This window comes from Struthio camelus, chromosome 12 (genome assembly GCF_040807025.1).
Source record: "Struthio camelus isolate bStrCam1 chromosome 12, bStrCam1.hap1, whole genome shotgun sequence".
Classification (NCBI taxonomy): domain Eukaryota; kingdom Metazoa; phylum Chordata; class Aves; order Struthioniformes; family Struthionidae; genus Struthio; species Struthio camelus.
This window is the reverse complement of record NC_090953.1, coordinates 19,275,288-19,301,166: the sequence shown is the minus strand read 5'-3', so window position 1 is coordinate 19,301,166 and position 25,879 is coordinate 19,275,288. Positions and strand designations below refer to the sequence as shown.

The 25,879-nt window shown below is 37.4% G+C and overlaps 1 protein-coding gene across 4 annotated transcripts in view; it reads left to right on the top strand.

Annotated features, from left to right (window-relative positions):
- OTUD7A (OTU deubiquitinase 7A) overlaps positions 1-25,879 on the top strand; it is a 171,727-nt gene that overhangs the window by 134,226 nt on the left and 11,622 nt on the right. For all 4 annotated transcript variants that reach the window (XM_068958342.1, XM_068958341.1, XM_068958343.1 and 1 more), the window contains 5 exons: positions 3,840-3,941; positions 5,504-5,631; positions 7,541-7,653; positions 17,162-17,289; positions 18,424-18,573. In XM_068958342.1, the coding sequence (XP_068814443.1) occupies positions 3,840-3,941; positions 5,504-5,631; positions 7,541-7,653; positions 17,162-17,289; positions 18,424-18,573 (621 nt within the window). The remainder of the gene's footprint in view (positions 1-3,839; positions 3,942-5,503; positions 5,632-7,540; positions 7,654-17,161; positions 17,290-18,423; positions 18,574-25,879) is intronic.

Genomic DNA, 25,879 nt, shown 5'->3' with positions numbered 1-25,879 from the left:
CTGCTTTATTTTTCTTACTAGTGGCTTTGCCCATCAGAAGCTAACCGTTTGTCTTTGAGTCAGTGATATGCCATCTAGCTTTGCAGTGAAACCTCAGTGACACTCAATTGTTTAGAGCTTGAGAGGGCTCATCCTGTGTAGGACCTCCTTCACCCCATCAAGAAAGAGAATTATTAAGTGTCTGTTCATTAAGTCCTGGCAAGCTTTTGATTGTTAATTCTGCGAAGAAACAAGGCTGCCTTGTTTATTAGTAGATTAAACCAGAAAAAAGAAAATATATGCTGGAGAAAAGGAAGAAGGGGCAAAAGAGTTATGCAGGAGTTCCACAGAAGTTCTTCAGTATTACATAAGATAGTGTTTGCTTTGAATTAGTTTGGCTTTTATGTGTACCAGCAACCTTGCAAACATTTAGGCAATGAATACTCTATAATGGACGTTAGTAGACTGGAAAGCAGCACCCTCTGAGCATTTTTATGGGATAGTCAGAAACCAGAATAAATTCTATTGCCTATTTTTATCTTCTTGCTTGCACTGTTAATGGGATTTTGCATAGAGGACATCGTGCTGAATGCGTTCTTACCTTATATGGCATATCTGCATGTAAGGCATCGGGGCTGACACTGAAAGCCAAACCTGGCTCCTATTAATACTTGAAATGCATTCTGTGTTCTCTGCTGTCTTCATTTTGAGCCGTTCAGGTCATGTAACTATCTACGGTCCTCTTTGGCAATTTCTTCTGGTAAGTCATGGAGCAAGAAGTGATACACCTGTGGCTTGAAATAAAATATGCAGTCTTATAAAAATATCATTTAAACCTGTCTAGTGTCTATTCCTAATACTCCAACATTGTAAACATTGTTGGGCAAAGGCCATATTTTAAAATATATGTCCAAGAAATGTTCCTTATTTACTTTTCCTCAAATACTAATTTTTTCAATCTAACAGTTGCTCAAGGCCAGCTTACGTTCATGCCTATGGTTGCACTGGGTTTACAAGAGGGCAGCTTTTGAGGTTTGCATCTTGTTCTGGGAGTCATCAGATACTGTGTTGTAAAATGATGATACGCAGAAATGTAAGAAAGCATCTTTTTCTCTTATTTGAAAGCTTGAAATACTTTCCCTGAGGTTCAATGTACTTTCTTTGTATAATATACTATACATATACACACACACACACACACACACACACATACATATATGTATGTATATCAGATGATTACATATCAGATCAATCATTCTGTATCAGAATGATTGTATCTTGTTGTGCCCTGCATGTAGGGAGTGATGCTGTTCCTCTCCAAGGAGAGTCAATACATGGTTTATGTTATGTGAAGTCTGATATATACTATGTGATGCAGGAGTAGTACAACATGGGAATACAAAAATAGTTATTAGTCTTTTCAGTAATGGGGATACCAGATTCTGTTGACAGTTGCTTTTGAATTTGCACCTAAAGTCTAAGTATCTTGCACAGAAGGGGCAGTATTGTGTGTTTCTGTCAGCCTCTCTGATTGTATGTTGCTAGATTGCAAGCCTGGTTAGGACTTTCAATCTTGCTATAAAATTTAGATCAAGTTTTCTTGTACTAGAATATGGCTGTATTAATTCTCAGTGCTTTTGCTGTAAAAGAACGGATCAGTTTCTTGAAACAGTGTTTTTTAAGATTAAATAGATTTGGTGAAAAAGTAAGGAGCAAAATTAAGTGTAGAGACTAATGGGGAGAGGGAGAAGTGGGTCTAGTTTGTCCATAAATATTGTCTTCCAAAACAGATAGAAATAAGCCTCAAATGCAACTGTTTTCATTTTGGGCCACATTTAAGCTCCACTTTCCTCTTGGTCCCTAAGGGGATTTGCTGTCGCCACTGCATTGGAAAAATAAAAATGCACTACTCCTTTGTTATAATCCAGTGTATTTCTGCTAATTTTTAGTAAGCTACAAGCTTTTCAAAGTTAACTAAGCCCACATTTGTGTTTGGCGTAATCTACTTGAAATAAGATCACTTTCATAGGAACCTTCTCAGCTCTTTAAAAGGTTCATAAACACTGGCCTTTGAGATTCATTTTCAACAGTTACTAGTTCATCTGCAAAGCATATCACTCAGTATGCCCTTAAGTAATTTCCAAGATTGGTCTGCTTTGGGTTTTGTAACTGTACTTTATGCGGCACCCTGGTTTAACTTATTACTGAATATGATATCACCAAAATCTTCTGTCAAAGACAGGTGGCAAGTTGTTATTTCACAGCCCACAGACACAGGAGTTGCTAAAAATGGTGACTTGTTATTTCAGATTTATGTTTCCCAAAGGCTGTCCAACACTTTAAATTAAGCTTCTTTAATGCATATTAAATTTAGACTTTAATAAGACTAGTCTGAGATGTTAGGCGTTTGCAAACTAGCTGCTGAAATCATGAGGATTACCAAGTGTGCTTAGTAATTGATCTGCAAAGCATTTTCACCTTTATAGCGCAGTAACTCTCAACCCATGCTGACTAAATGAAATTTTAATGACATAGTTCTTGTTCAGTACTATATCCTGAAACAAGTAATCAGGGGCACATGTTAAAGTATCTTTAAACTATTTTTTGCACATTATTATCTGCTATTAGAAACAAACCAGTATCATTTTTAATGAAAGAATACTAATGGAGAAAAGTTTTCTCATTGCCTTGCACTTAACATTTCTGTTTTAGAGATTTAACCATAAACCATATATAATTTCTTCTCGGCTTGCAAGTAAAGGACTTGGGGGAGAAAAATTCTGAAAAAGAGTGCAAACAAAGAAATTGATTCACCACAGACTATTTATTGCGTTATTCACTGTATCAACTGCACATTGCTTAAAGCCTTTCAGAAAGTCTTGGGAAACACACCAGGTGTACTAATCATTGTTAATCATCTGCTTCTCCTTATCCCCAAAGGTGTTACATAATCAGTCTCGTTCTCCTTCTTTGTACTAAAAATTTTCACATAATCATTGAACCAAGACTTAGCATTCCACTAAGCTACCACACAGGAATCTATGAGCCAAGAATGATGTACTTCCAGTTTTGTCTTCGATGTTGATACTCTTCATGGCTTCATTTGTTTCATCCCGATACCTCTGAATATTTGTACTCTTGTAAGTCTGTTTCATAATCCATCTCTGTTGTATAATCTGTAAAATGTACTTCATATAGCAAGGATGCATAAATGGATCTCTTAAGTCGTATTCTCAAAGGGAAAAGTTATGTACTATCCTAGACCTTGGGCTGGCCTTGTGGTCTCCTCTTTAGTTCATCTCTGGTGGTGTAGCTGTTGATTTCAGTAGATCTAATCATGATTTACACTACGGTAAGTGGGAGGAGAATCAGTGCTGGAAGCAATCCATCCTATTCAAACAATAGAACTCTGATAAATTTACCTCATGTTAATGTTTCCTGATTAACACATACACACAATACTTTTGTCTTCTGAAACTTTATTGCAATGATGTAATCTGTGATCTGTGTATAGGAGGCCAATGGCCATTATATTTGGAAACTGATACCCAGACCCATAAGGGTTTTTAGACAATGAACTCCTTGGAAATCTATTCCTGAATGAAGTATTTGAGAATGGAAGATGCAAATTAGTTGAAGGTGCTCTCATCTTATTCAAAACACATTTAGAGAATAGTTATGGTATATGTGCCTCTTATTTCTAATCCTTTTCAGTTTCTACTTCTGGCATTACATTTAAGCATATTTAACATATTTGGCAACCTTCAGCATTATTCAACATCACTCTGTATGTGCATATACTCTGTATTCAACCTGTTTTAGCGTCCACTCAGCCATTTTAATGGGTGCGTTCTTTTCAGGACGACTGAATTGGTGGTCCACAGTGTGTACAAGCTGCAAACGTCTTCTTCCCTTGGCTACAACAGGTGATGGAAACTGCCTCTTGCACGCTGCCTCATTAGGTAAGGGAACGTCTACCCAAGAAATCTTTTACCAAAAATATTAACGCTCTTCGCTATCCCCATAAAAAGCTCAGACACATGGGGTGCAAAGACTTTCATTAAAAGCCTGATTCTAGAGCAGCATATTCTTCTTCAACTTTCACTTACAGAAGTGTTTGCTGTAGGCGTGCTTGAGGGATGAAGCTGCAGGTTTTATCAGGTTGATATCAGAAGTATAACTGGAACAGTATCATAAAGCTTACATCATAGATGCCAGTGACTCACATTTTCCATACTGTACCCAATCTAACAGTCCTGGTACAGGCGAAACCCTAGCTGCTTCTGGAGGATTGTCTATATTGTTGGTGAGAAATTACATTCATTCTCCTCTGGCTTTTATTAAACAGTTTTCCTGCTATCTTCAAGAATACAGTATGTGTTTATTATCTCCATTGACTCCTTCGAGAGGTTAATTATATGGGGGAGAGAGTTTGAGGTGAAGAATTAAAAAATAAATTCCAATTCATTAATCATTAATACAAGACCTTTGAAAGCTTTCTTCAAATGCTATCAAATAAATAAAAGCCTCTGAAGCTGAAAATCTGTAATAAGTCTTGCATGTCATAATTATTTTGAGGAAATTCCTTTTTTTGTTAAATTCCTTTTTTTGTTACTGTCATTAAAATCTTGCACTAGTAGAACTCACAAAAGGTGACTTTTTAAAAACATTGGGATTTATGATCATTGGAAGAGACTTCTTTTTTGAGAGAAGTAACAAGAAAAACAGGTTTATTGTTTCTGAGGACCATTTTATCTATGCTCACTCCATTTTCAGCTTCAAGGAATTGTATATTGTTTCTAGCAAATGCTTGGAATATTGTGTCTTGCAAAGTTTGGAATAAACACATTTAATGCCAGAAGCTGACAATACAATAATTGAAACATGGCTGCCTATAGACACGTGTCTTGGTGAGAGCTCTGCTCCCTTTTATCATAGGATACTGTTTTCAAGTACATGAAGACGTTTTATTATCTTAGAAGGATCTTGAAAGCCTGTGGCTGCTTGCGTTTTTAAACTTCCAATCGTCATGAATGGTCATCTCTTCATCAGGAGGTAGAAGCCAAAGAAAGTTTATCATCATGCTGCCTAAGAGCAGAGTCTTATGGGTGTATCATCATTTGAGATGCACAAAACTGCCTGTAGTTGTCAGTAGCATTTTAAGTCTGCAAGCTCTCTTGGTATCTACAGCTAAAATCGTAAACCTGTGCACTGAATATTCCATTACTCACAGCAAAAGTTGAAGTCACATGGAAACAAATACTGAAACAACTTAAATCCTTAGTCAGTCTTTAATCAATCTGTAAAATTTGTTAGCATTCCTTACTGTTGTTTATTAGGTTATCTATGTTGACCACTTTGTTGGGAAACCTTAAAAATTAGTGAATTTTTTGCTACTAAGAAGAATCTTAATTAATGAATAAGCCATGCTCTTTTTGCTTTAGAGCAATATTAATTGTATTAGAACTTACTGTTTCTATTTCACTGTAGCTTCTTTAAAACTGAGTGCCTTCTTCTGCTTTAGGGATGTGGGGATTTCATGACCGGGACCTTGTCTTACGTAAAGCACTCTACACTATGATAAGAACTGGAGCTGAAAGAGAGGCACTGAAAAGAAGATGGAGATGGCAGCAGACCCAGCAGAATAAGGAGGTCTGTATGGCCTAAACACAGTTGTGTTAACGTCATATAGGGTGAAAAGCATTCTTCTGAAGCTTAGTGTGAAAGTTTTAATTGCTGCCAAATTCCCTGTGTTTCAATTTTGCATGTGAAAAGAGATATTTGTATTTAGAACTTGAGCATCAAAATGCAAATATGGTTTTGGCTTTATAGGCAGAAGTATACAGTTTCATATCCACTAAGTTCTAAGATGGGTTTGGAACCAGTAGAAAATTTTCATCTCCAAAATTAAATGTAGACTAGATGATCTTCAGATATCCCTTCCAACCTCAACTGTTCTGTATAATTTAGCTGTCACGAGCATTCTGAAATGCGAGGATGAAATACACAAAAGAAAAGAGAATTTCTTTTAAAAAAGAGCTCCCAGAGTGGCAAATTAGTTTTCTTAGAGCTGTGACCAAATATTGAGAGCATTTTTTTCTTTTAACTAAAATCATCTGTAGATTTGTTTTAACTATAGATTTAAAGCTGAGCTGTGTAATGTATTTCTTTTCCTGAGGAGGTGTGTGCCTAAACGGTGGTTAGAAAAGCCGATTTCAGGACTAATCCTCATCCCAAAGTTATAGAAGACTTTATCCGTTTTCATTTTGTACTGGAGTCAGATTGTTGAAATTTAATAGAGGTTAGAGCTGTTTTTCCAGGAAAGGCTCAGAAGCTGCAGGGTGTGTATTTTGATGTAATAACTGCCAAAGAAGTAGTCTTCCATCAGATGTTTATCCTGAGTGCAAACCTGTTATCTCCCTATAAACATCTTCCAAGGAATCACTTCCCTGGATGGCTTCATTGTGTTTGCCTGCTTGTGTGGGTCTGTTTTCCTGCCTGCAGTGAGTTATATGAGCAGTTCCTTCAATATTTCTCTTTTAACTCTAATCCTGGAGACATTTGTTTTTCTGAAGACCAAAAAACCTTGCAAGAGCATAATGAAACTGTTGTTTGGTTAAGTGATAATTTTTTTGTCACATCCAAAATTATAGCCAAAAATGCTCTTTCATTTAAACAAAGTTGTTATACACGTGTTTCCTTTATGTGAATGTTAATGGAGAGCTGCTGGGTTACTTTGTTGTCTGGAAAGCAGAGAGGAGAACCACCATGTGTTTTCAGTGACGCTACAAAAAAGAATTAATAGATTCAGTGGAAATATGAGCAGCAACATCTCTGAATGCTGCAGTAGCTGAGCTACAGCTTGTTCCTCCATTCTCTTGATGTGGGAATTTATACTTCCGACAATTTTTAGATACCATGAGAAATCAGATAACGTAATTTTAAAAACTCCAGCATGAATGGTGACCAACCTCAGTCAAGCGAACATGGTCAAATGTTTGTGGCGTATTTGTAATCTGCTGGTGTTTGGCAGCAGTCAGCGTGAAGACAGCTGAGCTGTCACTGGCTCAGCATTCTTCAGGCTACCTGAGAACATAGGGGCATGGAAACATTTAGTTACCTGTTCTGCTCTTGAATGTCTTTCCTCCTCTCCCCAGTGAAGGAGGGAGAAAGCATCACCTGTCTGCCAAGGAGGGCATTCATAGTAGTTTCCTATTTTGCGGAGGAAAGCCAAGTTCCAGAAATGGGCAGTAACGCAAGCTAACCATTTTTGCAAGGAATTCACAAGGGTATGAGTAACTGCATCTCAAAAAGTGAAGCGTTGTGTTTGCAGGAGCAGACTGATAAACGTAATCCAGCATATAGTGAGTGTCGTAGGTCTGTTTTAATCAGTTGATATGCTTTTCACCTGAATAGGAATGTAGAACCACTAGTAGTCCAATATACTAAACCATATCATGTATGAAACTCAAATACATTAGTTTGTTGTAAATACTACTGCAGAACTCTAGTTACATTTTATACCAGCATAATCTTAAAGGTATTTCATTCTTTCCCTTAGTCGGGCTTAGTATATACAGAGGAGGAGTGGGAACGGGAATGGAATGAACTGCTTAAGCTGGCATCAAGTGAGCCTCGCACACATTTCGGCAAAAATGGAGGCACTGGTGGTGGGTAAGTTTGGAGTATAATAAAATCTTTTAGTTTTTGCTCTCAGTAGGAGTAGGAAAACAAGACAGTACAAATTGATGAAGACATTTATAGCGCTGGCAAACTGCCTTTTCAACTGATTGGGTTTTTTTGGCATGGAAGAATATGTCTAACAATTCCATAATAGTATTTAGCATTTTGACTGAGTTTCCTTGTACAGTTACCACACTCACTTGAGGCAAATTCGGATCCAGAAGAGTCTGTTTTTCATAAACCCTAGTTTTCTAGTTTCTGGGACAAGCACAGAGTTGGTAGCTTCAGGGAAATGCAGTTTCTGCTGCTTCTCACTGAGCATGTAACTTCTTGTTTTAGTAAGACTTAGCAGAAAGATAACCACTGTTCAGATATTGTCACTGAAGCATGGAATGAAAGAATAACATCACATCTTTTAATAACGTTCTAGAGGATAGTAGTTTGTTCCCCAAAATCTTGTTTTCTGGTTCAGCACAATTTTACTGCTAGATTCTCATTCTTGTACATTTATTTCAGTCCTTTCTTGCTTTGTAGTTCAAATATAGCAAATATTCATGGAGATCTGTTGTTGGGGCAGATCTTCATGTAACATTTTTTTACCTTTAAATTGCTGTTAACCCTAAGCATAGAGGAAGAAAAATCATATTTCTGGTGTTAAAGCTAAACAGTAAATATCTGGATGCACTGTATTTTTAAGCATAAAGCAGAATATTTAGTTATACTTGGTAGTCTCATGAAACCCTTCTGAAAAACCAGTATGCTACTTTGATCTTTGAACAGTTACCCAAAATTTGACTAAAATTGCAATAATTTATATTGTGCTGATAGGAACAGTTGCCCTTTCTTTGACTATTCAAATTTTTATTACTCTCATGTAGTATAAATAGTAATCTCAAAAGCAAGGATTATTTAGATATTGAGGTTTTTTGAAATTGAAATTGCTTCACTATTCACCCTGATAAAGTTTATAGTGTTGCTGGAATGAGCATAAGGTCCTGCAAAAGTCTCTATTTGTAAGAAGAGCTTCAGATTTTTTTTCATACCTAATTTTATATCTGTTTATCTGGATGGATTCTACAAGAATATGACTGATTGCAGTTACTTGGATTAAGCTCTGTAGAGTTACAATTTTTTCCAGTCACTCACTCAGTATTAACAGGCAAGAAAGGAAAAAGGATGTTTTCTTAAAGATCAGCTTAGTTTGTATGTTTGATTTTGTATAATATGCCCTTAGAAGCATTTTAGTCCATTAGATTTTTATAGAATTTACCAGAGAATTTGGTAGTTGGGATAAACCCAGTACAGTCTTTTTTACTGCCAGTATGCATTTTAGTTTAGATGTATAGAAGCTGTTGGACAAAACAGGGGGGGGGAGGAGCAAAAACCATACCTCACTGGAACAGTGCAGTTTTTCCAAAAGAGTATGATTATTGACCAGCCTTAAGAATGCAGGAACTTTAGTTTTTGTATCTAGTGTTTATAGCTAAAAATATTTAGTGCTTGCTGGATAAAATTGCATGGGATAAGTAAATTGACCAAATGGGACATAGAACACAATGAGAATAAAAAATCTTCTGTGTTCTTTGAAAGAATATTATATTACATTTTCCTTTAACCCTTTGCTATCAAGGACAGGGAATTCCCCTAATGCAGAAGGAAGGTGTTTTGCAAATTGTCAGTCACGATGTGTGTCTCATTTTCATGTGTTCTGAAACTTAAAAAATAGATTGTTTTTTATTTTACTCTTAATTTTTCCTCTCTATTTCAAGATACTTTCCTGTAGATATGCTTTAGTCTTCTGATGTAGTTCAGTTCAGTTCAATTCATATTTTAACCATTCACCACCAGTCCTTCATGGCCTCGTTCTGTCTGTTTGATTTTGTACGTGTTTCATACAGTGCGTAGTTCTATGTACTCCAATTAGAGATGTCCCAAAATGGAGATTTTGCATTTGCCAGCCAATCAACCATCTCTAACTTTAGTTCTCAGATACTTAAAAAGAGAGTATCGCTCTGTTAAATAAAGGATTAATTAAAATTTTTTTCATATTTTCAGGGTTTGCATTTCTCTTTTGGCAAATGGGAATGTAGTAAGGTTAAACAGGCAACAGTTAATTTTTCCAGTTAAATAGTTACTTTTTAAAAGAATAGAGAAAGCAACGAAGAATTGCCAAGAAACTTAGCCTATTAAAAATGTGAATACGTAATTCTCACTGCAATCATTCCAAAGAATAGTGGCATAATGAATCGTTTTCTCAGTGTAATATACCCAAAGTTCAAAGTAATAGAGCCCTTGAGAAGGAAAAGGACTGTCAAAATAGTATTTTTCAGATGTGATCATGGCATTTGCTATTTAGGTACTGTATTAAGAAAGTTTGCAAATTAGCCTTTGAATTATAACTGAGGCATTCTCCTTTGGTGTCAGAACTAGCTCACGCCGCAGAAGTTGCATCTACTTCAAAAGAATGCGGTGACAACATGGATTTGGAATTATGCTGCCTCGTTCACCTGCAAGTTTGTTTTATTTATTTTTGAGAGTTAAGTGCTTATAAAGGAGATCAGCAATTGTCACTGAATCTCTAGGGTTTTCTTTTTTGAGAACCTTCTCTTTTTGAGAGCTGGAAGTTGGAGACAAAGATGAAGGGAACAGAGACACATCTTGTTCTTAAGTTCTGGCTTCCAACACATGGAATCCTTCAAGCGGTTTAAACAGGCTTACCAGCTGTGAAGCAGAGTCTTGCTTTGAAACTGATTTGCACATCTTTCTGTAAATGTAAACACAAATTTCAGATTATCATAATTGTTTCATTTATCTCTGTTTACAAGCAAAAGCAGGGCTACTGAATTGAAGCAAGTACTTTGAAAAAGGAAAATATCTTGCACTCTTTTTGTTAAAACCCTGACTATTGCAATCCCGCTAAAGAGAAAAAATTCCAAACCCTTCATTCATTTTGCAGACTATTTTCAGTCAGGGATTTGAAAGCCTGATCTAGCAGTAAGTTGAATATCACTGTTGTTATTCCACTTCTTGGAAAGCTGCTAGGGCCGACAGCTAGATGTCATGTAGTGTCCTGGTAAAAGCTAAGACAGATTTTGAATGTGGATCGTCTTCTTACATACTATTAAGTGGAAGCTTCTAGGTAGCTGTCTCATATTCTTGATACAGTTGGCGCTGTCTTATTAAGCCAAGTGATTTTAGAAAGGGAAGAAGGGAGGGAAGATTGTTGTAATCTTTCCATGTGGCATTAGAGTTATAGTTAAGGCAGCAAAAACTGACCAATTAAACAGGGAGTAGCTTCCAAATGTGTGTAACATCTCAGTTTTCAGACTTGGTTATGTATTCAGAATATTTCAACATACAATCCAAACTATTGTAAAAAATTGAAATGTGATTACTGGCATTCCTGTAAATCTAGGAAGTGTAGTAAAAGATGTTCTTGCACATTCTCATATAAGAGAAGAATTTAGTCAGTTAATCACTTAAGGAAGACATTGCTTTAAAACTGTTGTTTGCGCTCATTGTCTGTTACAGGAGTGCTGTTCCTCTTTAACTATTTCAGTGTAATTATAAGGACACTGATAGAAAAAGGTTCAGTAAAGCAAACAGTAGATTTGCCATATTAGCTGAAGTGTCTGATGGATATAGAATCTTTTTATCTGACTTATTTTTCAATTGTAAGCTGTGCTTAAGCCTAATGTAACTTGGAAATGCTGGTATTATTGTGATGGTTTAAATATGCTAGTTCAGACAGCCCTTCTGATCTGTCCCACAGACTCAAGAGAAGAGATCGAATTCAAGGCAAAGATGGGGTTAGAATTATGTTAGGCATTAAGAATAGTACAGATACAGTGAATGTGCTTTGCCTTACTTAGCAGGTTTCTGCGGCATTCTAGATGTTTCATAACTGACAGATGTTTGTATCTCACATGCCACAAAAGATGTGTTACACAAAAGTATGTGTTCCCACACAATTAAATGCAGAATAACATTCAAATCAAAGTAGTGAAAGCTGATTTAGGTCTTCAACCTTCTCTTTTGTTATGTGCCTTGAAAATCACTTCTTATATATTTTTTTTCTATGCTCAAAAGCTATTGATACTTTTAAAGAAGAGTAAATAAAAGTAGGAACTTGAAACATTCACGTTCTGGATCTGCTTTAGTCAATGCAGTGTACCAGTTTTTTCTCAGAAGAGGAGGAGGAGGAAGTTGTACCACTACTGTGTGGTTTCCATGATTGAGTTAAAGGTCATTGCTGATGTACCATGCAAGGGAAACAAAGGACAAGTCCCTAAAGTTATCTACAGCAGCAATTTGTGCTTGCTAGTGAGCTGCAGCTTTGGCATGCAGTGTTTGTAATTTGGGGATCCCTAAGCAAGGAAGGAAGAGGTTTCACAGGTGGAATGGTGGCAGGTCCAGAGGTATGAATTCAGGTTGCCTTTTGGTCTCGTGCTTGTGCCTGGTCACCAGGCTGAAGAACTTGATATAACTCATGTTGTTTCAGTGCAGCTCCGCTGTCTGCAGGTGTTGGTCTGCCTTACTGGGAGTACTGCTGATGGCTCTCCCAGGCTCTGCATGAGTCTTGGTGTGGAAACTCAGAATAGCTGTTAGGAGACTGTTGGACAAACTGTGAGAATCTAGAGCATATGCTTGGGAAAGAAAAGCAAGGTTACCATAGAGAGCCATGTGGAAGGAAATCCAAGGACGTGAAAACAGAGCACTCACGCAGAGATTACAGGCAGAAGAGAGGAGCAGACAGCAGGTAGCAAGGTGGAACAGCAGGATAGGTCACTTTGCTTTTTCTGGCTTTTGAATTTTTTTTCCTCCTTACTGACAGCAGTATAAATTGAGTTTTCCATAAGTGAGGGACTCTCTAAGTGCTAAGCATCCTGTTCAGAGTTGAGACAACAGCGTTCCTGTAAGCTAGATTGAGATTTAAAAAAAAAAAAAAATTACTTTTTTGTTAATTTTTTCTTATAATTAATATAAAATATTTGGTCAGAGTGCCCTGGCTGAGCAGGATGCTGTACTGTAGAACTATATACTGTTACGTTTGTGGATTTTATTATTTAAAACTGAGAATTTTTCATTCTCATTAACCTTTATGAGAATTCCTACTGAATGCTTAGCAGTGATACTGAAATACTGTAATATAGTCTGGGTAAATTATGGGCAATGATTAAACAAAACTGAACATAGAAAATGAGAAATGGAAAACGTGTAATAGAAGAGAGGCATTTGAAATGCGTGAACGCAACCGTTAATATTGAATCAAGCAACTAGGTGGTATTGAAGAATAGAGAAGCTCAGTGGAATTTTGGACTTCATGTGCAGTCAGGCATGACATCAATTAACCAAAGGGATAAAGGTCCTTCTGATACAGCTGTATCTAGACTATGACTTTCCCATCTAGAATCATCATTAATTAGGAGAAAAACTTTTGGAAAGAATAGAGCCTGGAAATATTTTATCAGAAAATAAAATCTTCATAGCATATTGTCTTGCCAATAACACGATTCTTCTAACTTCCTTTTGGCTAAGAAATTGCTATTAGGGTGACGTAACTGACTGCAAATGTTGGAAAGCTGTGACAGCCAAGGATGGAGAAGAATTCAGTAAGGAATGTGAGAGGAAATTACAAAACAGGGAGTTCAGTTTGAATATCGGGAAAAAATTTCCTAACTAGTGTAGGAAAGGGGGAAGGGGACCAGGACCAGGGAAGGACAGGTGTCTCGTTGTTCAAGTAGAGAATTTGTATCCTACATCAGCCGGTTATTAATAGCTTATATTCTACTGTGGAACAGCTCCTGCATTTGGCCCAGATGTTCTAGAGCAGTGCCTGTACAGTTATATTCAGTGATTATTTGTCACAAATCTCGTATAATGAAAATTAATGCTTGAATTACACGCAGCCGTTTCTAGTTTGAGTCAGGTGTCTTTATCACTGTATAGAGATTGTTAGGTTTGGCTTTCCCCTGGAAAGAAATGACTGAGTGGGAGTCAAGCATGAGTTGGTCGTGAGTGAGGAGTAAGCTCTGTTGTCCTGGATACTGTCTTACATAGCAGATGTGTTTCAGCGTAGCTGTGGATGGAGCGTTTCATAATATTTTTGTTTGTGTCATTTTTTGTGTTTTATTTCTATAGATTATCCTCTTTTCATTCTGTTACAAAATTTTTCCTAATGTTTATTTAAAATGTAGTTGAATCCAAAAGAAACATGGCCTTGAAATAGTGGCTCACGTTTAGTTCAGTTCTCCTTGGGTTTTACGGTGAAGTCATTTACTAATAACTTACATTAACGGGTTTTGTGGGAAAGTACTATACTTGGCAGAGATTTTTTTTTTTTTATCCCTCTGATGTCAAATCACTTTGTTTTATGAACTCCAGCTCTGTCTGTTGGTCTCTTCTGTGGCATGCTAGCCAATCCTTATCAAAGCCTTTGTTTTCTAGTCTGTGGCTTCCCAATCTCTTATAACAAGTTAGAATAGCAGTTATTTGCCTAGGAATAAAATAATCAAAATGCATAACCACAAAGTTGGATAGAAGAATCTAACCACAATAGATAATTGTTCTCCTTTCTGATAGAAAGAAATCTTTGTTTTTGAGACTTGCTAATTAACAGTAATTCCTTCTGAGTCTATTTTATGAAAATATGTAATCTATAACCTTTGTTTGAAAGAGGGAATAAATGTCTAAAATGCCTGTATCTGATTTAACTGAACTAATCATGCACAAATAAAGGAATTTCTGGCCTAGAAATCCATTTGACTTTTGTCTCATCCTTTTGGAATTGCTTCATTGGTGTCTGTAAAAACGCAAATCAAAACAAGCAAACAAAAAACCCTACAATATACTCCAAAATACCTATCCAGGCTTTTAACACGGCGTGTGTTTGACATATGTGTTGGTGAAAACTTTCAGATATAATTTGGCTTTTGTACTGTTTGTTTTATTTAGCATGTGACTAGGGTGTCTGTGTGCACCAAGAACACCCGCAGTAACAAGTGCAGAGTTGAAGAGCAGGTTCCCATGGTACCAAGTCATTTCAGTTGACTAAAGACACCTCTTATCATGGGTTCAAACAACTTTCTGTAAATTTCTGAACAATTACATTTTGTATTTTGCATTTCTTCAAAATGGAAGGTGTTCTGTAGAAACTTTTTTTCTTAGCTGCAGTGTATGAACTGCAAGAAAAATATGTGAACTGTATGTAAACCTATATTGAGTCAGTTATCCTACACATTATAAGCTTATGATTTTTTTATTTCTGAACTCTTGTACCTTTTCCCACATTGGTACATGGGGAAGTTCACTGTTTAAAATGATTCGGTTTTTAGATCAGTTGTTTACATGTGTCTTATGGTTGCCTGATTATGTTTCCATCTCTGTATGCTAAGATCAGTGCATTTATCTATCTTTATTCAATAAGTACTATTAGTATTAAAGTCTGTATTTTCATGACTTTTCTGGTGAAAGAGAGAGAGCCTTTGTACTTAATTCAGGACAATAATTAACACTGACCTCATCTAAGGAGAGGAGTACATTGTGTGCGGACAAGATGAATACGTGAGGATAGAAAAGGCCCTTGAAATATTGCTATGGAGAGGTAAACCCATCAATTTTACAGATAGATTTGTGAATGCAGGTCCTCAAAGATACTTCTGAATGTCAGAAGTTCTCTGCGTGCAGAGCAGTGAGAGGACCATCTCTGCCTTCCTTGGAGAGTGCACCTCGGGTGTGTTGTTCACCTTGATTTGTCACGTCTTACAGAAGCTGTGCTCTGCGCATCTTACCTTTTAAGTGGCACTCAACTGTGAATGACCTTCATTACTTTTGACTCCTTCCCACAACCCTACCATATTTCAGTCTTCTTCCCTGCAGCATATTTTTTCTGTCTTCCACTGTAACAGAGGTAACACAGGCAAAGCTTTAAAAGGTCCTAGTGACATGAACGGACTAGAAAAATAGGAAAGGAAAAAACAGAAACTTTAAAATTCTATAAAATACTTTTGAAGTTATAGAATGGCTCAGAAGTGTTTAGCTAGAGAAACATAATTATTCTTGCAGTTCGGATGAATGAAAGATCTGTTTCATAAATGATTGACTTCATAGGTTAGCTTTTCAAACATGTTGGGCATTTCCATTTCCTGGAATATTGTGTGTCTGAGCCAAAGCACACTGATGCTGATTGGAAGACTTTTCTTTTTTTTTTTTTTCCTCCTCTTCATTGAATTTTAAATCAGGTTTTCAGTGCTACTTTTTTGATGGAAAAGTACTGTATAGCATTTAGTGATCAGTAGTGTAACCCTCGAAGTTATTAGCACTTATTCTTTAAGATAAAGTTTCCATATTCTTGCTGTCAGAAATTTTGAGCCACAAAACACTTGTAACTTTGCGTACTTTGTAAGCTTTTCAGTAAAATAGAACATTTAAAGCAAGCTTAGCAATTATATGCGTTTGTTCAGGTATGAATACTTTTTTTTTTGGTACACATTTGGAAAATAAGACTAATCAATTTTCTTCAGATGAATAAGATAGCACAGATACCTCATTTTAAAGACGTCGAGAGTTTTAGTCCATAAATTACATTTTAAGGAATTATTTCTCTCTGTATACGTGATGGTTTAGTACTATTAATTTGTGTTGTTAAATTTGTATTTGTGACACTTGATGCTTGTTGAATATAGGTATATATGCCTTAGATGAATTTGGCAGGTACTGGTACCCTGGGTGCCTTATTGATTTAAAGTACTGACATGAAGAAATTACAGATCTCACTCTACGTACCATACGCATTTTTGACTTTCCTAGATATCTTATCTCTATATTCTTCTTGGTGACGGTAATTATGTAATTTAACATGAGTTTTCACTGATACTCCTGTCACATTCACATATATTTTTCTATTTTCATCCTGTCATTCTATTTTTCTCTATTCTGTCGTGGCTTGCGCCTTCCAGACATCAGATTATGAATAGAATAGACACTGTCCAAAGATCATCCCAGATAGGACTGCATTTTCTTATATTCTGTGTACTTGTCTCTGTCAAATTCTTTTAGTAGGTAATTTACTCATTTTGGCCACCTCTGTAGTTTAGAATTTAGGACTAATTGTGGATGATTTGACAAAAATATGTACCTTTTCACTGTAGGGTCTCTGTGTTGCGTGAAATAATGATTTCAGTGACAGAAGCAGCTATATGCTAGGAGCTTTGCTAAGAATTACCTTTTTATTCCCATTAGGCCACCAGACAATATCAGAAGGTAATGATATAGAATGACTACTAAACTAGCTTGGAGTTTGCAAGTGAAAACATTCTCTTTGTTGCTAATATTCTCATTGTTTCCAAAAATATATTACCCTTTACTGTTTTTTTCTTTTGTTATCTATTTCAGTACTTGGAATATGCATTTCACAGGAGTGGGAATATGAGTGACGAGGAAGGGGAAATAGCTGCTGTGGTGTGTTGATTCACTAAAGTTTCAATGCTCTGTCTTCCAGAGTTGATAATTCAGAAGATCCAGTGTATGAGAGCTTAGAAGAGTTCCATGTTTTTGTCTTAGCCCATATTTTGAGAAGACCTATTGTTGTAGTAGCAGACACAATGTTACGAGACTCAGGGGGAGAAGGTAAGAGCTTTTCATTGGAGATTTGTCCACCTATTTAAATTGAATCAGTGGTAACCTATCATAACTAAAAGTCACAGATGGAACGTATCTGAGCATTTCTGAGGCTACTGCTGCCTTTTTCTGCAAAAAAGAACAGAACGATATTAGACCCATCTCTATTAGGTCAAAGTGAAAAATACAGGATAGTTATGTGCATCTTACTGAAGGACACTGACAACCTGTTTACCTTAGATATTTACTATTAACTTACTATCCAATGAGTTACAGAACACAACACATTTCTTATAAATTCCATAATATTCTTTAAACAAATACTGGTGCAGGTCTGAAATATTTTGGTATGTGAAGTACATTAGCTCTCATTTGTGTAGAGTCATGTAACTAAAATTATATGAAACGGTATGAATATTCAGGCTCTTTCTTATAAATACTGAAAGTCAGGGAATACGAAAGAGTTTTCTTCAGATCACTGGTCTCTGTTAAGAAAGTTCTGATTTTACTGTATCCGTTTCATTCCATCTGCGTTGTTCATCTAGAAATGTTTGTGCTTCTTTTGTCATTAAACATATTTTCCCTTTAGAGTTTATTGGAACAATGGATTTCAGGGGGATTTGGATCAAATTTTTCCGTTGGATAACTCAGTCAACCGTGGAGATGTTATGCTTGTTATGCTTACAGGAAAGATAAAGCACATTTTTCAATTCATATTATATAGTTTGGATACCCATGCAAAATAGTGAATTGCAAAAGATGCCACCAAATAAAATAGCTTATAAAGCAAATCATATATGATAACGATAACTAAAAGTATTCCAGGCAGGTACAAATCTACACACGTGAGAGTCACAGAAGATCTTTTTATAAGACGTTAATATCTTTGTCAGTAAACAGAGCAAGGGAAAATGTATGTGTTAAGGCAAAATGTTTTTCATTCATAGTTCATAGTGTATTTCCTGACCTTTTTATAATGAAATTTCACCCGCTCTTATGACTGTGTTCAACATTGCTTTCTCCTCTTTTACGCTGCCTACTGATATGATACCTCTTGGAGCACAATTGTTGCATGCTGCAGATTCAACATTATTGTCTGTTCTTCGACACAGTTAAGGGATCCCATTTTTCTTTTCTTTGCAGCGTTTGCACCTATACCATTTGGAGGAATTTATTTGCCACTTGAAGTTCTACCAAACAGATGTCATTGCTCACCTCTTGTTCTAGCCTATGATCAGGCACATTTCTCTGCTCTTGTTTCCATGGAACAAAAAGATCAACAGAGAGAACAAGGTATGCTATGAGCATAGCAACTCAATGTTACGTGCTGTATACGTATGTGTTTTCATCCACCTCTAAGTGTATTTTTGTATCAGAAAGGAAGCAATATCCACTGGGTTTTATTGCTACATTCTTAGGAGTATAAGCCTTACTGGCCTGGTCACAACACTGGGAGCCGAGAATGCTTCAGTTCTAAGCCTTGTGCTGCCACTGACTGTCTTTTGCTTTTAAACCTTTTGTGTCAGTTCCACATATGTAAATACAGACAGTCTTCGTTACCTGCTTTAATTCTGGGTTCGTGAAGTTATTTGTTCCTGAAGGTGTTTGTTAATTAGGGTTAGTAAAGTGTTTAGAAGATGAAGTGAGAGTTAGATTACTATTGAAAACTTGTGTAATGGAAAATAACCCTTCTGTTGTGTGTTAAATGCACTTTTTTCATTTAAGAATATTCAAAGTGTTTCATTTCATCGTCTTGATGTTTTAGAGTGTTTTAACACTTGGGTGTTCCTCGATAGACTAAACCTACAATCCTACATATCCAAGTTATTGCCAGTCTTCTAGTCCACAAAGAAGTGGGTCTAGAGTGAGATTTTAGCCATATAAATGGCATTCTGAGGAGTGTTTGGTCACAGAATAATGCTGCCAGGTTGTCAGTGAAGACCTGATGCAGGAGCATCAGAAATATGCAGGAGCATAAGAAGAAATGTCCCTGTTTAAAAAAAAAAAAAATGGGGGAAGAAAAAACCTAGCGGTTTGTGGAGCATCATGGTCATGCAACAGTTATTTCAATTAGTGCATATTTATACTTTTAAAGATTGCTTCAGTGCTCTTATGGCTTTTTTGTTATTAGTGTGCAGGTTAGCTAGGCTAAGGATAACGTAGGTGTGCCTACCTGAAATGTAGTCACATCTTTAGAATATATTGTAAGTATATCCTAAGTGATTGTTCCACCAACCTAAAATTTCAATAATCAGCTTTATGCCAAGTGATGTTTGATTCCAGTGAGCTGTACAAGAAACTAAAAATGATATTGCATTGGAAACAGGAGTCTGCGACACCTAATATCAGGGCATGGAGTTAAATTTATGTGCAAAGCCTTCATTTTGTCATTTTTTTTAGTTGTTTAATGCTCCAAATATACTCATTTTGCAGTGGCGCCATGTAACGTTTTTATGTTTAAGATTATGGGCCAGATTCTGGCCCCAAATCCGCATGCTTTTTGACTATCCCTCTGTCATAGAGAGCCATTTTTCTCCCTTTTTCCAGTGTTAGGTTTTTCTATGTCAAATACTTCTAGAAGTCTACAGAGCTGCCAAAGTTCTGAGGTACCAAGGCGCTTTAGCTCTTTCCCCCCTTTTTTTTTTTTAAATGAGCATGCTCAATGGAATAAAGGCTTTATTAGCCTCTAAATAAAGGCTTTATTAGAGCACAAAAAATAATAAACTAGAACAAGATAACTTTTTAAGAAGAGAATACAGGTCTGCTGGGTAGGATAAGAGCAGAACATTTGAAAACAAATGTTCCCTAAATGCAGTGTGAAAGAGCAGACACCTTTTCCTTTACTGCTCTCCTGTTAGCCAACAAACCTTCTGGGATTCTTGGTTTGATTAAATTTTGCACAGCTCATTGAATGTCCTTGGGAAAGTCCCTCCACTTCCGTTATCCCCAGGATGTGACATGGGTTCTGCACCCTTACACAGACAGGCCTTTTTTATCTCAGGGACTTCCTTGTGCTTGTGCTTTGTGTGGTTTTCAGAAAACGTACTGAATTATTAGGAAGAGTTTTGCCAGCAGATCGAGGGAGGTGATGATCCCCCCCACCTCTACTCAGCCCTGGTGAGGCCACGTCTAGAGTACTGGGTCCAGTTCTGGGCCTCCCCAGTACTAGAGTGACATGGCACTACTGGAGAGAGTCCAGCGGAGGGCTGCAAAGATAATGAGGGGATTGGAGCATCTCTCCTATGAGGAAAGGCTGAGAGAGCTGGGCCTGTTCAGCCTGGAGAAGAGAAGACTGAGAGACGATCTGATCAATTAGTTGTTTACTCCTAAAACTTCATTCATGAATTTACCAGTTCAAAGGTAAAAGTGACTTTTCTTAAAAAGACCAATTTCCCGTAAACTGATAAAAGTACTGCCTGCATTTCATCTACCCATCATCTCTTATCTCAAAGCACCAATTGATCTAAATAGTGCAACAAGAAAATATGAAGCAAATGGTCATTTTACGAACCATAGAAACTCTATGGCACCTTTTCCGGGTTGAGATGACGGGCGGCCCGTCCGCCCTTGTCAAAATTAGTGGTCATTAGTGGTCACAGTCCCAAAGGTAAAGCTCAACCACACAGGGAGCTGGGCAATAGCAAAATTCAGCAGGTACAGAAGACAGAGCAAGCTCAGTCGTCTGTGTGAAGAATTTTACTGTTGCCTTTCCGAAGAAGGCATAAGAATTAGTCACAATAAAACTATAATTGACACATCTTACCTTTGCTAGCAAAGATGTGCAGTCAAGGCCGCGATTTTCCCTACCTTGACTCCACAGCATGGACATGCTGGATGTTCGTCAGGGATCTTAACAACCGGCGTACGGTCAGTTGCTCCCCCCCCCCAGAGTCAAGGATAGGGGTCACCAAAGCCGGTAGGATTGCTTTACCAGAGGGAGACTCCAGACCCACTCCTGCCGCCACCTCCCCCCGGGCTTCATCAGCCCGGGATACCGGGGGCGAAACGACAGGGGATTCCAGAGCCTCATAAACCTCTGGCAGATCTTTCACGCAATCAAAACTTGGTCTGGGAATACTCCCATTCCAAGGGTCATAATCTGAGTTATAAAATGTCAAATTCTGGAACACAGCAGGCCACCCATTCGATGTTAAAGTCACCGGCCTGACAGCCGTGACATCGACAGGGAACTCACCTGTCTGGGTGCCCACTGACACGAAGTTGACAACCCAAGGTCTTACTAGGTTGTCGAACATGACTGTGGGGGTTCGGTATACACCAGAAGAACCAATCTCCCCAAGTTCAACTGGTATGCCTGAAAGAAGCCCCTAGGCCAAGGGCTCTGGACTGCAAGTAGGCCAATTACTTAGCAGTCGAAGTTTTGATTCATCTCGAGAAACTATCGAGTGGTCGGTGAAGCCAGTCGATAGGGAGGAAGCAACTATAACACCGCACACTGGGGCAGAGGCAAACTTGGTTACCCACGAATGGGCATCCAGCGGGACCACGAGGAGGTGTTGCCTCCACAGCTCAGCCCAGTTAGTAACTATGGTCCCGTCTTAAGAGAGTCATAGTTACTCCCGCCAATTGATCACCAGTTGATGTAAATAGTGCAACAAGAAAATATGAAGCAAATGGTTACTATACCTGTGTGTTGCTTACTCCCCACAAAGTTCTCGGATCTCTTTAGAAAGATTAGTTGTTCGTTACTCGCTAGTGTCTAGTGACCGTTAAGGAAGTGAGAGGTGGGCAGTTTATATTAACGATTTGTGATTTGTTAACACTACTTACTGCTATAATTATTTGGGTTTCATTTTTTTTGAAAGATTTATAGTTATATTTATTTGTCAATAATAATTCAGCAAACCAGATAGCCACCCGAAATCACACTTCTAAACCAGTAGTTGAGCCTTGTCCTGGCAAGAATGTATATGCATACATACATGCACCTTACGTATATATAGTTTATATAGAAACATGTACATGATCTTACATACAAAAGTGTCAAACAAGTAAAAGCTTTAATGTAAAAGTTTAAACTTCAGTCATAATGCTCTTAAAATATTCTAGATTAAACTGTCAAGTTGTTACTGCTGCTGCTTTGCTAGAAAAGTGTATCCTTTCTGAAATTCCTCTTGTATCTAATTTAGTTCTGCTGCATTGATTCTATATATATTTGCCACTGCTCTCAGTTTTAGCAAATTCTGAAAAATGAGCACTCCAGTAGACAGCTGCATCTCATTGATTAGTGTAATCAGCTCTGTGTTAGCTCCTCTGAATATGTATTAGATTAAAGGGAGGCCTGCCATGGCTCATCCCCTTTCATTCCTTCTCTCTGTTCCTCCTTTTGCAAGTACCTCATGCACTTACAGAGCAGGGTCAAACACTGGCAGAATTTAGAGGTATCTGTGACCTTTTCAATTAAAATGAAAAATCAAAAAAAGCCCACCAAAAAACACTAACCAACGCCCTCTCCATTTTTAACACAAGCAATTAAGAAGAAAAAATCATGGAAAAAACCTAGTAAATCCAAAATCAGAGGAACTACTTACAGTTTTAGGCCATTAAAACCAGATTATTTAATTGTTCGTAAGTACTATACTTTAAAAATTGGTTGTTCAGCCTGCCATGAGATTTTGGCATTATGATACTGTCCCTATGTGCAGTAGTAGTTTATGCTACTAATGTTGTGAAGTGCAAAGCTAGTAGTCCCACAGTTTGTGACTGATTGAAAGCCAGCTGTATGGATTTACATATAAGTTTGAAGGAACACAAGCTCAAAAGTGGGTAGACAGTTGGTAACCAGGCTTCTATTTTCGATACTACCCTGTTCTTTTGCAGATGAACAATATAACCACTCTTCACAGTTTATCAGTCTGCACAACTGGGACAATACTGCTTACTTCCATGTCCTCCATTGAGTTGAAGCACAATTAATTTAAGGGAGATCTTTAAGATTCTTGAGCAATAATGCAAATTATCATTAGATAACATATACTTCCATAAACGATTTTAAATTTTTCCAGTCCTTTCATATCAAAAAGTTATATTTTGATAATTTTAAATTACCTTTCACTGTTGCCATTTCTTAAATACTACTGTTCTGTATGCTGAAGATTTCCATACACAGGGAGCTGTCTACGGTTTTAAAAGCTGCATCATACTGCAAAGCTTATTTAAATTTATGTAAATATGGATATAAATTGAACTCATCTAGCTGTCTTCTACAAATTGCTGTGCCACAACCTGCAGCACAGAAAAGGTGTACACATGTGGATTTCTTTTATCTCAGATCAAACTTTCTAAGTCTAGCCTGCTATGAATAAGTCATGTGCAATTAAGTTTCTAGTTCTGCTTTCACGATATTCAAAGCTAATAGAAAATGTTTCAAGAAAGGTAGAACTCAAATGAATGCAAGTCTGTCTTTTCTCCTATTGCAGTGAAGGGAAAACTGTTTTGCCAAAGACATGGTGAGGCTTTAAGAAAAATGAAGTCAAGAAAAGTTTTGCAGATAGGTATAAGTCCTCCCTATTTTTCACCTAATGAAATCACAAAGATGGTTTAAACCCTTAATGAATGCATATACTTGTGATGTAAATACTGAAGTGTGTACTGGTTGTTGAGATCTCCTAAATAAATTTCATTTAGTCCATCCCCATAGAGAGTGGTTTAGAGGCAACTAAACATTCTCCATTTAATTCCATAACCCTATGTTTATTTCATTTGATTTTAGATGAATTAGGCTTTTTCCATGCTTTTGAGACAGTAAGCATGCTGCAGCTATGCAGAGTTGTCTCTAGAGAGAAAGATGTTCATTACATTGATGAAAAAGAGGAAAGAAATTCTTGAACAACAGAAGTTTTCTAAATGTCTTTGTGCAAGAATTTAACATCCAGGAAGTCATCCTTCTTGGAAGGAACTGAGATTGTTTTAGGTGAGATTGTGCGAGATGGGCAATGCTCTGCATCGGGTTGCATGTGGTATTGCCAAGCTTGGTGAAGATGGGACTGAATTATAACACAGAAATGAAAAAAGACTGATCTAAATATCAGACATCTGATGGGAAAATCAACTGCATCAAACTTAGCCTTCAGTGGAACATAGCTGTTTCAGGGATTTGCAGGTAGGTGCTTGGCAATAGGTCTGGTCTTTGCATTATGTGTAATGGGACATTGCAAATGCTTTCCAGCCCTCAAATGTCTATGGAGAACACTTTTCACATAGGAAACATTTCCTAAACTGTACACTGAGGTACAATGTGAAACACCCTATAAGAGAGGAAAGTCTGCAAAGCAAATTCATACCATTTCAATGAAATAATATATGAATGAAAACAGGAGTTCTGAATAGCCCTTTAAGGATACTGTTTCATAGTTGATGATCATAGCAGGTATCTTGCATCCAGGGCTGTGGTGTCAACATGCTGTTAGCAACTCCTGCTATATGTATGTGTTGTACAAATTGTAGAGCTATTGTCTGGGTGTAGAACATGCCTCCATGTCATTCAGTTTTCATCTTTTGTGGTTCCAAATTCTGTTGGTGGTGAAGCAAGACAATTTCTGGAGTAGGTGGAATCTGTTTCTTCCTTGCTAACCACTGGGGCCATGATCATATCAGTAGAGTGAGAGTGATGCCATATTTTTCAGGCAGGTCTTTCTGTCTTTGTGCAATACTTGATTATCACAGGACAAGAACTGATGTGCCTAAATAATTGAACTGAACATATAAAACTTAACTACCTCACTGGGATATTGTAATACTTCTTGCAGACAGGGTAACCCTGCCGCTCCCCAAATATTTTGTCGCTGTGGCATCCCCTAAGTGATATGATTGCCAAAAGATAGGGAATGCTACTGTTCAGCTACTCATCCTGTCTCTTGGTGTGTGTTACAGCATTCAGTGGTACACATGGGTGCCACCTATTGAAGTACCGCTAATGTTACAACCCATGTGTTCCTGTTACTTACGTGCTGACAGGAAATTTTAGTTTTGATAACAAGGTCGCATATTTGATTTCTCTCACGAGAGCTAGCAGTAATGTTAGATTTTCTTCTTGTGGGTAGACACAATCTTTCTGTGGGCTGTTCCTAGAAATGTAGTCACTCGGGAAAGGTGCTAGGAGAGAAAAGCTACCAAAGATCCATCAAGTCGTCAGTAACATTAAATACTGACTTTGTTTATATAAAAGTAATACTGACTTTGTTTATATAAAAGTTCAGCCAGGTGTTTGTTTTGTATGGTGTGATTTTAGGCGTTACGGCAATTCTGAAGGGGACTTGAATGCACAAGCTCCAATTCTGTGGAGCAGCGAAGAGCACTTGTCGTCAATCTGGGATGCAGGGAATGCTTTACCTGTCAGCTGCCAAACTGATTGCTGTTAGGGGCTGCAGCAGTCCAACAGCTGGTGCAGCTTTTCAGTTGTCCTTTAAAATGCTGTGACAGGAAGTACATTGGCACAAGGATGCTCCAATAATGTCTTATTATATTTATTCACTCATTTTACCTTGCTCCCCTATGTTGGCAGCGGGGTCATGGAGGAAAGAAGAGCCACAAATTTCCAGGGGTCAGAAAGCAATGGCACAAGTGCCGCAGATTGCAG